Here is a 14535-nt window from a genome sequence, read left to right as displayed (position 1 = left end):
TCCACTTGGGTAGCACCAACAATGACACTAGCCTCTCCAGTTAGCTGTGAAGGAGCAGTGCCATGAACATGTTATGTTACTCTATGATCTTCCATTTGGGGGTTTCCTCGCACCTTCATGCATCTGGTACCAGTTATTGTCAAAAACAGGAGACTTGACCAGATGGACCATTAGTGAGATCTAATTTGGTTATGTTCCCACATACCCCCTGCTCCAGCCAGAAAAGATATTCCTATGCTAGGGGAGGAAGAACACACTATATCCTCGCAAAGGGGGTCACAGCAGCTGCATCTCCTAGCTTCCAGCGGGCACTATACCAGTCTGATGCAGTCTCACTTCTCTTCTACTCTGTGCTGTGCTCCTTTAGTCCTCTCTCCTGCCCTACCTAAGTTACCATTTGAAATAGATCACCTATAATTTACTTGCTGTATAAATGCACTTGGACTTTTATTATTTTTAATACATTGTTCAATTTCCCTTCTCTTGTTTATCTTCATATTACATGCTTGTCTAATTCAGTTTGTAAACACTTCAGGTCAGGGCCTTATCTTTTAATCTCTAAAGACCATGTAAAGTTATGGCACTATATACAGGTTTGCTAAAATTAACATTGTCCATACTGTTCTATGGGACATAGGAGAAGAAACTACACAGGAAAAATAAAGAATTACATCCTAAGGGACAAGGTCTTCTCATGAGAAAGATTAAAAATTGGTTATGTGACAACCAAGTTTAATACACAGCTGTTGCTTAAAGTGCAGAAAAGTTATTAATGAGGCACTATAAGAGCCAGTATTTAAGACCAACACGACAACTGCAACATTTATAACAGCTATAATTGAAAAGGCTGGCCATTTCTATGAGAAGCCCCTGTTTTCAAATACTCAACTTTGAGAAACTTTTACACACTGGAATGAAGTTTTCTAGGACTGGTCTCTATTTCAGGGGATGTCAGATTAAATAGTTTCACTGTCTTTGTTTACAAGGAGAACGAGTGCATGGGGGAACCTCCTCCATTATCAAAATGTGACTATTTTTGGACAGATCTTGCTCCAAAACAACTGGGAGCAGAAAGCTGGAATTTGGCAAGAGAATGAGGCGCATCCGACTATTCTGATGAAAAATTATTTTGACTGGTCCAAGTTATGAGGATCAGAAAACTACATTTTTGTACAATTATTTAGCAAAGGTCTGCACGTGTAATTTTTACCCATATTTTAAAAGGGAAGGAAGGCTGTGCTGCACATGGCATGGCTAACTTAGCTGTACAATCTGTACAAGATATTTCCTGCGACAGCTATACAGTTAATGTCATTTAGGGTTCAAACGGTGCACTTGGGTAATCCTTCATGAGTTGCCATCTCCAAAATTCAACCTAGATGGAGCACTATAAGATGAGTGCAAAACTGGTCAGAAAACCATTTTGAGAGAGTAGTTATCAGTGGTTCACAGTCATGCTGGAAGGGCATAATGAGTGGGGTCCCGCAGGGATCAGTTCTGGGTCCAGTTCACCTCAATATCTTTATCAATGATTTAGATAATGGCATAAAGAGTACACTTATAAAGTTTGCAGACGATATCAAGCTGAGAGGGGTTGCAAGGGCTTTGGAGGATAGGATTAAAATTCAAAATGATCTGGACAAACTGGAGAAATGGTCTGAAGTAAATAAGATTAAATTCAATTAGGACAAATACAAAGTACTCCACTTAGGAAGGAACAATATGTTGCACACATACAAAATGGGAAATGACTGCCTAGGAAGGAGTACTATGGAAAGGGGTCTGGTGGCGATAGTGGATTACAAGCTAAATATTAGTCAACAGTGTAACTCTGTTGCAAAAAAAAGCAAACATCATTCTGGGATGCATTAGCAGGAGTGTTGTAAGCAAGATACAAGAAGTAATTCTTCTGCTCTACTCCATGCTGATTAGGCCTCAACTGGAGTATTGTGTCCAGTTCTAGGCGCCACATTTCAGGAAAGATGTGGACAAATTGGAGAAAGTCCAGAGAAGAGCAACAAAAATTATTAAAGGTCTAGAAAACATGACCTACGAGGGAAGATTGAAAAAACTGGGTTTGTTTAGTCTGGAGAAGAGAAGACTGAGAGGGGACATGATAACAGTTTTCAAGCATGTAAAAGGTTGTTACAAGGAGGAGGAAGAAAAATTGTTTCTTAATCTCTGAGGATAGGACAAGAAGCAAGGGGCTTAAATTGCAGCAAGGGAGGTTTAGGTTGGACATTAGGAAAAACTTCTTAACTGTCAGAGTGGCTAAGCACTGGAATAAATTGCCTAGGGAGGTTGTGGAATCTCCATCATTTGAGATTTTTAAGTGAAGGTTAGACAAACACCTGTGAGGAATGGTCTAGGTAATACTTAGTCCTGCCATGAGTGCAGGGAACTTAAGGTTGTGTGAGCAACCCTTAACTTTGGCTATTCCTGACCTGAGTGTTGAACTAAGCAACGCTCAAAGAATAATAGAATATTAGGGTTGGAAGAGACCTCAGGAGGTCATCTAGTTCGGCTCAAAGCAGGACCAACCCCAACTAAATCATGCCAGCCAGGGCTTTGTCAAGCCAGGCCTTAAAAACCTCTAAGGATGGAGATTCCACCACTTCCCTAGGGAACTCATTCCAGGGCTTCACCACCCTCCTAGTGAAATAGTGTTTACTAATATCCAACCTAGACCTCCCCCACTGCAACTTGAGATCATTGCTTCTTGTTGTGTCGTCTGCCATCACTGAGAACAGCCTAGCTCCATCCTCCTTGGAACCCCCCTTTGGGTAGTTAAGTCTGCAATCAAATCTCCCCTCACTCTTCTGCAGACTAAATAACCCCAGTTCCCTCAGCCTCTCCTCGTAAGTCATGTGCCCCAGCCCCCTAATAATTTTTGCTGCCCTCCACTGGACTCTCTCCAATTTGTTCACATCTCTTCCGTAGAGGGGGGGACCAAAATTGGACATATTTATCGTAACTTTCTCTCTTAAATCTCATTCAGTATATTCAGAAGTGACAAAGAAAACAGTTAGCAAGTTTGTGAAGCTTGTTGATAAAGCTTTTGGTTAGCAGTAACTGGAAAGGACCTTGAGAAACTCCAGATATACTAAAGTGCAATGAGAAATTATGAAGATCAATTTCAAGTTGATTACAGGTATTTAACGAACAAGTTATCCTCTCACATAAAATGATAGTCTAGATTTTACTGCTAAATAATAGCTATCTGTGAAAAGTGCTTTCTTGCTTCTCCTTGTCCAGCAGCTGGGGTCGGCAGTGCAGACTCACAGAGTGTGATTGGCACAACTTTTGCAAACCAGATAGCCACATCAGATGTTCTTGGGTTGAAACTGGAGTTTTCATTCTCTTAGGCAGGCTACCTGACACACCTGACAAGCCCCCATTGCCCAACAGAGGTACAGAGGTGAAGCAGTATGCCTAAGGTCAGCTGCAGAAATGGGAATAGAACTCAGGGCTCTCGTATCCCAATCCTATACCCTCTCCACTGTACCATGCTGCCTCCCTTGTGAAAAAGTAAAGGTAACAAAATCTGCTTCAGGTTGCAAGCTGATCTTCTACAGTGATGAAGTACTGCATAATCAGATAGTTGTACTGTTCTATGTCAAGCACCAGGAATGGACAATTGGTGGGGTCAAGATACTGAATTTGGCAGACCAAAGATCTGATCTGGTATAGCCAAAGATCTGATCTGGTAAAGATCTGATCTGGTATAAATCCTGTGTTTTTAATACCATTCTCAATTTACAGAGAATAATCTACAAAATGGACTCTAAGTCATGTGTTTCAGAAAAGCCCCCAAAACAGGGATGTTTGCCATTCTAGTTCTATATTTCTGGGACATAGTGATCAATACCAAATTCAACAATTAGTTTCTGAACATATATAAAAATTACCTGGAAAATTAAAAGTTAATTTTAAGCACCAATAATCTTTGAAAGAATGAACATTTCTGTGTATCCTGTATAGTCAAGTTCTTAATATCTAACATCACTGTGCATACCTGTAGTTTGATCCACAAGTACACGCGAGTTGATGATGCGGCCAAAGCGTGAAAACATATCTTCTACATCTTTTTGTGTCATTGTCCTTGGTAGTCCACTAATATACAAGTTAGCATCTTTGATAACTTCAGAACTTGGACGAGCGTACGACACCTTCAAGAGAAATTTTTTTATGGTATGTGAAATTACATGAATGATTTGCTGTGTTTTAAGACACCCACCTAAAATCCTTCTTTTGTAATATAGGCAATTTTCCTACAGTAGTTTCATAAAAGGAAAAAAAGATTGCCAGCATATAAAAAGCAAGCAACAAAAGTGTTTTTTTGTGTTTGATTTAAAAAAAAAAAAAAAAGAAGAAGATACACAATCCTCTTCACTATTTGACTCTACTGACAATGAAACCAAGGCCCTGTCTACACTGGGAAGTTTCTGCACAGTAAAGCAGCTTTCTGCACTGTAACTCCCGAAGTGTACACATTGCCAAGCCACTTAGTGCGCAGAAACTGCACAGTTGGAGCGCTTAAAAAAAACAAGCACTCCAACGAGAGGCATAGATCCTTCTGCACCAGAGAGAGCACTGCGGTACCACTATAGACACCATGGTTGATTACAATGCTGCGATTGGTCTCCGGGAGGTGTCCCACAATGCCTGTTCTCACCTCTCTGGTCATCAGTTTGAACTCTATTGCCCTCAAGTGACCAACCCTCATCCCCACCCCGTAAATTCTTCTGGTCTTAGCGTATCTTTCCAAGTGGCCATGCCTGCTCCATGCACCAGGGGATCCCCCGCTTGGTGCAATGCTGAGCTGCTGGACCTCATCAGCATTTGGGGAGAAAAGGCTGTCCAGACCCAGCTGTGCTCCACTCGTAGGCATTATGATACCTATGGACAGATTTCACAATGTAAGACAGAAAGAAGACATGACTGGGACACGCAGCAGTGTAGGGTAAAAGTGAAGGAGCTGCAGAATGCCTACCATAAGGCACAGAAGGCAAACCACCGCTCCAGTGCTGCCCCCACAAGCTGCCAGTTCTACAAAGAGCTGGACGCAATACTCGGCTGTGATTCTACCTCCACTGTGAAGACCATTGTGGATACTTCAGTGGGTCGTGTGCCAGTCGAGAGTGGACCGAGCCAGGAGGAGGAAATCTTGGACAAGGACATGGAGGGGGACCCAGAGGTTGAGGATGACTAGGAGGCCAGAGATGCATGCAGCCAGGAGCTCTTTTCTACCCTGGAGGAGGCTAGCCAGTCACAACTGTCATAGACTGGCAAAGCACAAACAGGAGAGGAGGCCCTTGGTAAGTGGATCTGATTATGGGAATCGCTGAAGCGAGTTGTTGGGGGCAGGAGGGTTGCAGTAAGCAGGCTTGTCTCCCACTGCATGCCTAGTCTCAGCTGCGGAACAGCCTGCTGATTGACTCCCTCACTTCATGGGAATCTGCCTCAGATCTTCAGGAAACTCTCGTGGAGATACTGGGCAATCCGCTGCCACAGGTTCTTCGGTAAAGCTGCTTTGTTTCTTGCCCCATTAATGGTCACTTTCCCACGCTCTGTGCCATCACGGGGGGGGGGGGGGCGGGGGGGGACCATTGCTGCACACAGGTTAGCTGCACAGGCACCAGGGAGGAAGCCGCAGGCTTGGAGAAGACCCCTCCCTTAATTCCCTGCTCACCCTCAGCCGTGAGATATCTTCCATAATGATCACATCCTGTGGAAAGTGTGGGGACAGGAATGATTATCAGGCCCCCCCTACAGTGCTGGCTCTCCAAGAGCCATATGCCCAGAATAGAGCAGGGTCCAGGACGAGTGATTTACCCTGCCCCTGTGGCTACTCACCATTCTGGGAGTCTTGTGGCTTGGCTTGTGTGTGCTTGCCTGGGGTCAGCCAGTTAGTGACAGGTGCGTGAGAGTACTGGCTTTGTTTTAAATCACTGAATTAGTGTTGTCTGTGTTGAAAACAATACTGTTTCTGTAAAATGTTCCGTTTAAACTTCACAAAGATGACCTTGGGAGCCTAGCCTCCCTCTTTGTTATTGGCGGCCGAACGGCTGCACAGAATTAGAAAGCAGCCAAGAAAAACTAAGGAAGATTTTCTGCGTGATGTTATGATGCACTCCACCGCCGAGAAACAGGAATTGAAGGAGTGGTGAAACAGCGCGAAGAGGGACCAAAAGGAGAACACAGCACGCCAGAATGAAGCCGCGGAGCGGCTCTGAAACATTATGGAGCACCAAGCAGACATGCTCCAGGCAATACTAGCTCTGCAAACCGAGCAACTCTGCGCGCGCCCGCCCTCCCCTACAGCCGCTGTCACAAAACTCTTTCCCATGCACTCCCCAGACATCGCCAACACACTCTTATCAACCTCCTCGCTCAAGTCTATACCCGCAGCATTCCACTCCTTCCCCTCACAGTCCAGCACTGTGGACTCCCACTACACACAGCACTCAAACACCCATCCCTCTGCAGTTTGGCCCTGCTGAAGTACAGCACCTACTTCATTGTACTCCAAAGGAGAAGGCTGGATATGATCCCTGGACATACTCAAATCTTTAGCTGTCCTGGGATGCCTCCTCCCCCTGGGACCTTCCCTTCCCCCATCCCCCACTCCTAATTTTTGCTTGTTTGACTCTCCTTTTAATAAAATAATTGTGATGGTTTGAAAGCAATCTTTATTCTATTAACTGAAAGCAAAAAGAGCACTGCAAAACAACATACAATTATGTTAAATCCCCTTATTGCATCATGTGCATTAGTCACCTCCGAGCATTAAAAGCATTACAAGCACTGCAATCCTGAGCATAGCAACAAATATTAGTGGCTTTCAGCTTCAAATTGCTGCCTCAAGACATCCCTGATCCTTATGGCCCTGCACTGTGCCTCTCTAATAGCCTTGGTGTCTGGTTGTTCAATCTCAGCCTCCAGGTGCTGAGCCTCTGTGGTACAACCCTGAGTGAAGTTTTCACCCTTCCCTTAACAAATATTCTGGAGCTGTGATAAATTAAGCAGGGGAGGGAGGGAGAGGAAGGGGGGGTGCTCCCTTTTATGGGCACCCAGCCAACCAGTTAGCTATTAAGTTCCTCTTGGTGGCTGTTCTCTGCTTGCTTTACCTGTAAAGGGTTAACAACGTCCCCCAGGTAAAGGAAAGGGAGTGGGCACCTGACCAAAAGAGCCAATGGGAAGGCTAGAACTTTTTAAAAATGGGAAAAAAAGCTTTCCCTTTGTCTCTCTGGTTGTTCTCTCTTGGCTGAAGAGACAGGGACAGCAGGAATGCTGTGTAAAGTTTGAACCATGTATGAAAAATGATCTTCCATACCTAGAAGGATTCATTGGGACAGGGAATGTTTAGATAGATGTGATCAGATTTATTTCTCTATTTTGGGTTGTGGATTTCCTCTGTGATAAGCTCAGATATTTTTGTTTTCTTTTGTAACGTTAAGCTGGCCTCCAGGGAGCCATTCCTGGTGTTTAACCCCTTTCCAGTTGCTTTATAAAATCAAGCAATAGCCTGATTTTCCAGATGTGTTTCCTTTCTTCTTTTTTAATAAAATTTACCTCTTAAAAAACCTGATTGAAAAACATATGCACAGACCTTACCCTTTAAGACACAAAACCAATTAGCTGGTGGCAACAGCTGGATTTCCCTTTTGTTTGTTTTCTCTCTCAGCTTTCCCAAGGGAGGGATGGAAAAGCCAAGGGGCCTTAGGGAAAACTTCAGGTGAGTTTTTCCGGGATTTGCAAGAGGCAGTTTTTCACTTGGGTGGTGGCAGTGTTTACTGAGCCAAGGTCAGAGCAAAGCTGTAACCTTGGGAGTTTAAAACAAGCATGGGGTGACAAGTATTAATTTTTAGAATCCTTGCAGGCCCCTACCTTCTGCGCTCAAAGTGCTAGAATGGGGAATCAGCCTTGACAGAAGCGTATGGCACACGGCTATATGCACAGGAATATTGTCATTGGTCAGGAACAGCTTCCCATAGAGGCAGCGCCAGCGGGCTTTTAAATGGCCAAAAACACACTCCACAGTCATTCTGCACTTGCTCAGCCTGTTGTTGAACTGCTCCTTGCTGCTGTCAAGTTGCCCCACGTATGGCTTCATAAGCCACGGCATTAAGGGTAGGTGGGGTCTCCCAGGATCACAATGGGCATTTCGACCTCCCCTACAGTGATTGTCTGGTCTGGGAAGAAAGTCCCTGCTTGCAGCTTCCTGAACAGGCCAGTGTTCCAAAAGATGCGTGCGTGATCCACAAAAGCGCCTGGAGAACCATTGAGAAATACCCCTTGCGATTAAAGTACTCGGTGGCTGGGCAGTCTGGTGCCAGAATTGGAATATGCGTGCCATCTATCGCCCCTCCGCAGTTAGGGAAGTCCATTTGTGCAAAGCCATCCACAATGTCATGCACGTTACCCAGAGTCACCATCTTTCAGAGCAGGATGCGATTAATGGCCCTGCACACTTCAGTCAACATGAGTCCAATGGTAGACTTTCCCACTCCGAACTGATTAGCAACCAATCAGTAGCAGTCTGGAGTAGTCAGCTGCCACAGTGTGATTGCCACGCACTTCTCCATTGGGAGGGAAGCTCTCATTGTTGTGTCCTTGTGCTGCAGGGCTTGGGCGAGCTCATCACAGAGTCCCATGAATGTGGCTTTCCTCATCCGAAAGTTCTGCAGCCACTGCTCATCACCCCAGATGTGCATGATGATGTGATCCTAACATTCAGTGCTGGTTTCCCCAAGCATAAAAACGGCACTCCACTGTGGTCCTATACGAATACCACAAGCAATCTCATGTCATAGCTATTATGCGTGGTGAAATCAATGTCGCACTCCTCTTGCCTTTGTAGTTTAAGGAATAACTCCACTGCCACTCATGATGTGCTGGTCAGAGCAAGCAGCATACTGGTCAGCAGTGCGGGATCCATTCCTGCAGCCCAAATAGGCAGGGCGTGCAGTACACAAACCGTTGAAAGACAGTGTTGAATGCGGACGGAAGCGCTGGGATGCGAAGCAATGCATCACGGGTCACTGGTACGGGACCCAGGATGCCCCACAACCCCCTCTACCTTCCCACAAGTCTTAGTAGCAGAAAAGAAAGAGGTGCTCTGTGGGATAGCTGCCCAGAGTGCACCGCTCCAAATACTGACGCAAGTGTGAACATGCTACTGCGCAGGCAGCTGACAGTGTGAGCACTCTCTGAGCGGCGCTGTAACTGCCGGCACTGTAACTTTGCCAGTGTAGACGTGCCCCTAAGTGGCATCATTACTCTGATGAGCCAACTACAGGCCCAGCATTGATCCTGCCAACTGACATATAATACACTGAGCAGCCCCAATGTGAGCTTTGCTTCGTGTATCATATCTTATTTTGTAATAATTTCAGTGCCTACTAAGAACCAGTAACTATATTCAAGCAAAAAGAAAAGGAATACTTGTGGCACCTTCGAGACTAACCAATTTATTTGAGCATAAGCTTTCGTGAGCTACAGCTCACTTATCGGATGAAGTGAGCTGTAGCTCACGAAAGCTTATGCTCAAATAAATTGGTTAGTCTCGAAGGTGCCACAAGTATTCCTTTTCTTTTTGCAAATACAGACTAATACGGCTGTTACTCTGAAACCTATATTCAAGCACAGAACATACCAATTGAAGAACTCATGACATCAATACAGGCTTTAGCACCTGAGTTAGGGACAGTTAACCAGCAAAAATACACCTTTTATCCTTCTTCAAACCTTCTAGTACAGAAAAAGAAAGTTACAGGCAAATATTTCAGCTGATCTGAGAGTCTATCCTTTTCAGGACAATGGTATATATACATTGTGCATGTCTTTCCTTTGTTTTAAGGCAGAGCTCATTGAGTACCTGAGATTCACATGAGTTCAATCCAAAAGCCAGGCAACAATCTGGAATAATCTTACCTACTGTGCACAGACACCACAGTCGTCACCATATGGCATTGAGATAGAACCCATGACCTGCCAGTAATTATGTACACCAGGGGTATGTAAATTGGCACCTAGATACTATAGTGATGGGTGCTCTAAAAATGGAGAGAGAGAGAGAGAAAGAGAGAGAGAGAATATCTTTGAAAATAAAGCTATTACAAAAGCTGAGGTGTTTGACAGCTCATTCCACTGCACGGTTCCCCTATAAACACCCTGTTCCCAGTTTCTGATGCTCTCTGATGCACAGCATTCACTCAAGAAAAGCAAATGACAAAACAAATATTTATCTGAGCATGGAATCTAAAACATCTCAGACTTATAAGAACTTCTTCCAATGTAAGTTACCAATATAATTGACAAATAGATTTGCAAAACAAATGGGCATGACTTGAGCTGCCTACTTGGGGTGGCTATTGTGCTTTAGAGTGGTATCAAAGAGACAGATACTTTGGGAACTCAGAGAAAAAAGTGCTGAATACTTGGCAATCCACACTTAATTCAGGGGCAGCTGCTGGGTGTCCAGCATTTATGAAAATCAGTCCAAAAGCCCTCAAAGCAGTTTTAAGACAGTAATGAAACAACAAAATGCTAATTAGAAGTTTTCAAAATAATTTATCTCACCAGCTAAGCTTTTCAAACATTTTCTTACATCAAAAGAAGCACTGCTTTAAGTTATGCAAGATGCTAAACCAACATCCATTCTTGAGCTTTTAATCTTGCAAGGCATATAGAAGTCGAAAAGGAATTGGGGAGACAACTTACTAGGAGAATGCATTAAAGTTTTAGAAGACAGAGTTCCAGTTAACTGTTCTTTATGTATAAGTTACACTTTTACAATATTAAGCTTTAAAATCCATGCTTGTTACCTTGATTGTTTTTGACTGAAGTCTCAGGCCATTCAGTGTGTTTATTGCTCTTTCAGCATCTTTAGCACTCACATAGTTCACAAAGCCATAGCCTAAGCTGTGTCCTGCATGAAAGAACATTTTTTTACATTAATCCTGATGAATAAAAAGGTGTCACTGGTGAAATACAAGTATTTGGTCTACAGATGACAAAACTTCACCTAAATCATACAAAAACTTAAGAGCTTTTCCAACAACTCCAGGTTAAGTTACTCAGGCCTGTCACATATCATGTGGGAAAAAGAAAAGGAGTACTTGTGGCACCTTAGAGACTAACCAATTTATTTGAGCATGAGCTTTCACGAAAGCTCATGCTCAAATAAATTGGTTAGTCTCTAAGGTGCCACAAGTACTCCTTTTCTTTTTGCAAAGACAGACTAACACGGCTGTTACTCTGAAACCTATCATGTGGGGTGTCTGATGTAATGCTCACCCATTTGTCACTTCAGACGTGTGTCCTTGAGGCTAGTGCATCTCAGATGGCAAATGTAGAGCCTCAACAATACATTCAAGTCTGAAACAATGACTCAGTACCCTGTTTCATCTGCAATCACAATCAGCAACTATTTTGTCCCCTGGAACAGATCCTGACATGCAACATTTTCTGATTTCACTTCTTATTGTCTCCCCTCTACCCTTCAACAGGGTGCTTCAAAATCTGAGAGAGAACAGTTAAACTTCATGCAAAAACAAATGAACCAAGTGCTAAACTAAGTTTATAAATATACAAAGTTTAAAAAAAAAAAAAAGTAGCAAGTGAGAACGTTTGGCAAATGACCGTGCACCAGAAAAGTCACAAGATTATCCGTTTCCCTGCTGCTGCAGCAACTCAATCCTCCATTCCTGGAGGCAAGAGTAGAGAAAGAGGGCTATCTTTCACACCACTCTTATTATTTCGTTAAATTTGTCATTCTCTGTATGTAAGGGTGGAGAAAACCTTAGGTCCAAGTTGGTTCATGCCCTGTCTCTTAAAACAAAAACAGCCGTACTTCTCTGCAGGTATATTACTGGACGTTCATGTCCATCCTTTTCTTAAATTATTCTTCACTCCCTCTTAAGTGTTTGAGAATAAAAATTCAATCTTTAAATCATCTCAGACAGTTACTCTGAAGAAATGTTTCAGAGTAGCAGCTGTGTTAGTCTGTATTCGAAAAAAGAAAAGGAGTACTTGCCACTGAATGCATCCGATGAAGTGAGCTGTAGCTCACGAAAGTTTATGCTCAAATAAATCTGCTAGTCTCTAAGGTGCCACAAGTCCTCCTTTTCTTTCTGAAGAAATGAATTCTCAGACAAACATTCTTTCTCCAATTTCCCCAAATGCCAGCTCCCAGCTGAAGTACCAAGTACCAAGCCTACTTTAGGGTGCAACATCCTTGTGGTTAGGGACTGCCACCAGATATATAACACTGTAGTGGGGCATCTGCCCCACTCCTGGAGAACAGGGGTTAAAAGCAGCCAAGCTAACCTGATTGGGGAAGCAGCCACAGCTGTGGCCTGCTCAATTAGCGCCCAGCTGGTCCTGATAAGAGGGCTGTGGGTAAGAAGCTGGAGGAGTCTCACTCTAGCCCTGGAGTAGGATGGGCTAGCTGCCTGAGAGGAAGGTACCTGAAGCAGAGCAGTATTGGGGCAGGGCAAGAGGAGCTAGGGAGCTCCAGCCTGGTAAAACCCCAGGCTGCAGGCCTTGTTGAAGGCCTACGAAGAGGTACTGGGGCCTCAGAGGTGCAGCCTAGGAATAGGCAGAGGCAGCTGGTCCTAACCCCTTGCCAATGATGCGTGGCCATTACAGACTGCTGTCTGCCCCAGTGAGCGGGAGCTAGATGACGACTGGCAGTAGCCACCGAGGCAAGGCGGGTTTAGAGGGTTGGGGATTCCCCTGGGATGGGAGACCCAGAGAGAGTGGGGGTACTGCTGGGGCAAAACCCTGAGGTAAAGGGGCACCGGAGTCCAGGAGGGACCTGGGGCCTGAGGCAGGCAAGACACCGGCCTGCAGAGGGCGCTCTGGGCTGGACAAGAGCTAATCCCCAAGACGACCAGCAGGAAGCACCACACTGGTGAGTCGTCTCCTCGCTACAAACAAATTTTAAATTTTCTCAAATAATTTGACCTAAATACAGTGACTCTCCCTCAACAAAAATTCCCTCTCCCTGCTTCACAGTCAGAGCTGTGGGCTGTGATTAAGGACAACTAGGAAGAGATTGTATTATTTTATCTGACAGTCTAGAAGCTCTGCTTTGGTGGAAACAGTTTGGTTTGAGGTCACTGGGGAGAAGACATGGCTAAGAAAGTTGCCCCAGAGGACCTTCTTCTGAATCAGTCATTTTTGGTATGTGGGCTGGTTCCAAAGTAGCCATCACCAGGCAAAGAGGGAGCTCTGTACTGTCCCAAGGTGAGATCCCCTCCAGGACCCATGTATTATAGGAAAATTAAACCCTCTAGTATTATTTCAAAGTTGAATACACCAAAAGAATGCCATCTTCCTAGTACCTGCTCTGGACAATCTATGGATAATAGCAGTGGACTCTAAATCATCAATCCTCTCAAAAGTACCAGTACATCCACACAAGGATGCATGAGATGAACTAACAGCAATATCAAAGAACAGAAGGAATCTCGAGGGCTATAATGATTCAGTGATTATGAGGAGTGCTCGGAGTAACTATGTATGATATGGGGCTAAATGTAATATACAACTACAGCACGGGAGGATACAAAGATTTACAGTGGACCTGTGACAGAAAGCAGACAAGAGGACAGATGTTTTTAAATGTATATGGTGTGGCTATACAGATGGCAAAAAAATCTCTTGACTTCCACTATAGCATGTGCAAAGTCCTGATCAATGGATTCGGTCTGATTGCAGATAGACTGGTTAATGCAGACTGACTTCATCTGATTGCTGATGAGACTTTCTCTAATTTGGAGGTAACCTCTGGTTACTTTACAGATAAAAGTCAGAGGCAGACTGAAGTCTCCATATCTGAGATAGGGTCTGGGAAGAGATAAATACCAGGTTCTCTCTCTGGTTGAGTTTTGGTCTGTATCATGCACTGGTAGAACTTCATGCCACAACCTGTTATTTGGGTCTCAGTCCTTCTTGACTGGTACAGACCACCAGAGAGATAGGAAAGGCACACAACTGGATCCTTCACAACTGGAGCATGCTAACACCTCCTTTGAAGAGCAGAGTGTTTAATGCTCTATAGGAAGCATGTTTTCAGCTTCTGTCCAGAAACCCACCTCAAAGCAGACTATCAACTAGTACCTAATCTCTTACCTTTAGCAGAGATTATGGAAAAGGTTACAGTAAAACTAATTTCTCAGTATCTGGAGCTCCCTGCACCTTGCTGATCAGGGTTCCAACCTAGGTACAGAGATTGCACTTCTGGTGTTGGTTAGCAATTTTCTCTGGGCAAAGGATAAAAATCCGTAATCCTTGTTATCAGCTCTGCCTTCAGTACCACAGATCGTGAAGTGTTATGGCAAGTCAACAGGGCTGCTCTTTAATGGCTGTGTTACTTTTTGTGGCAAGATCCTGAGGGCTCTTTCATGTGAAGTACCGCAAAGTTCTATGATGTCAATCAATGAACATGCTAAATGAGTGGCAAAGTAATATGGCCCTAAATATTTCAATATATTGATGATAGATTTTTTGCCATTTCCTACAGCT

The 14535-nt window shown here is 44.1% G+C and overlaps 1 protein-coding gene across 1 annotated transcript in view; it reads right to left on the bottom strand.

Annotated features, from left to right (window-relative positions):
- The window catches only part of ELAVL1 (ELAV like RNA binding protein 1), a 96443-nt gene that overhangs the window by 17447 nt on the left and 64461 nt on the right, over positions 1 to 14535 (bottom strand). Inside the window, exons 3-4 of the mRNA XM_084614784.1 lie at positions 10830 to 10933; positions 4016 to 4169 (exon numbers count right to left, since the gene is read on the bottom strand). Of these exons, the coding sequence (XP_084470910.1) occupies positions 4016 to 4169; positions 10830 to 10933 (258 nt within the window). The remainder of the gene's footprint in view (positions 1 to 4015; positions 4170 to 10829; positions 10934 to 14535) is intronic.

Source organism: Lepidochelys olivacea, assembly GCF_965140295.1.
Source record: "Lepidochelys olivacea isolate rLepOli2 genome assembly, chromosome: 25".
Taxonomy (NCBI): Eukaryota; Metazoa; Chordata; order Testudines; family Cheloniidae; genus Lepidochelys; species Lepidochelys olivacea.
This window is presented reverse-complemented; position numbering and strand designations above follow the sequence as displayed.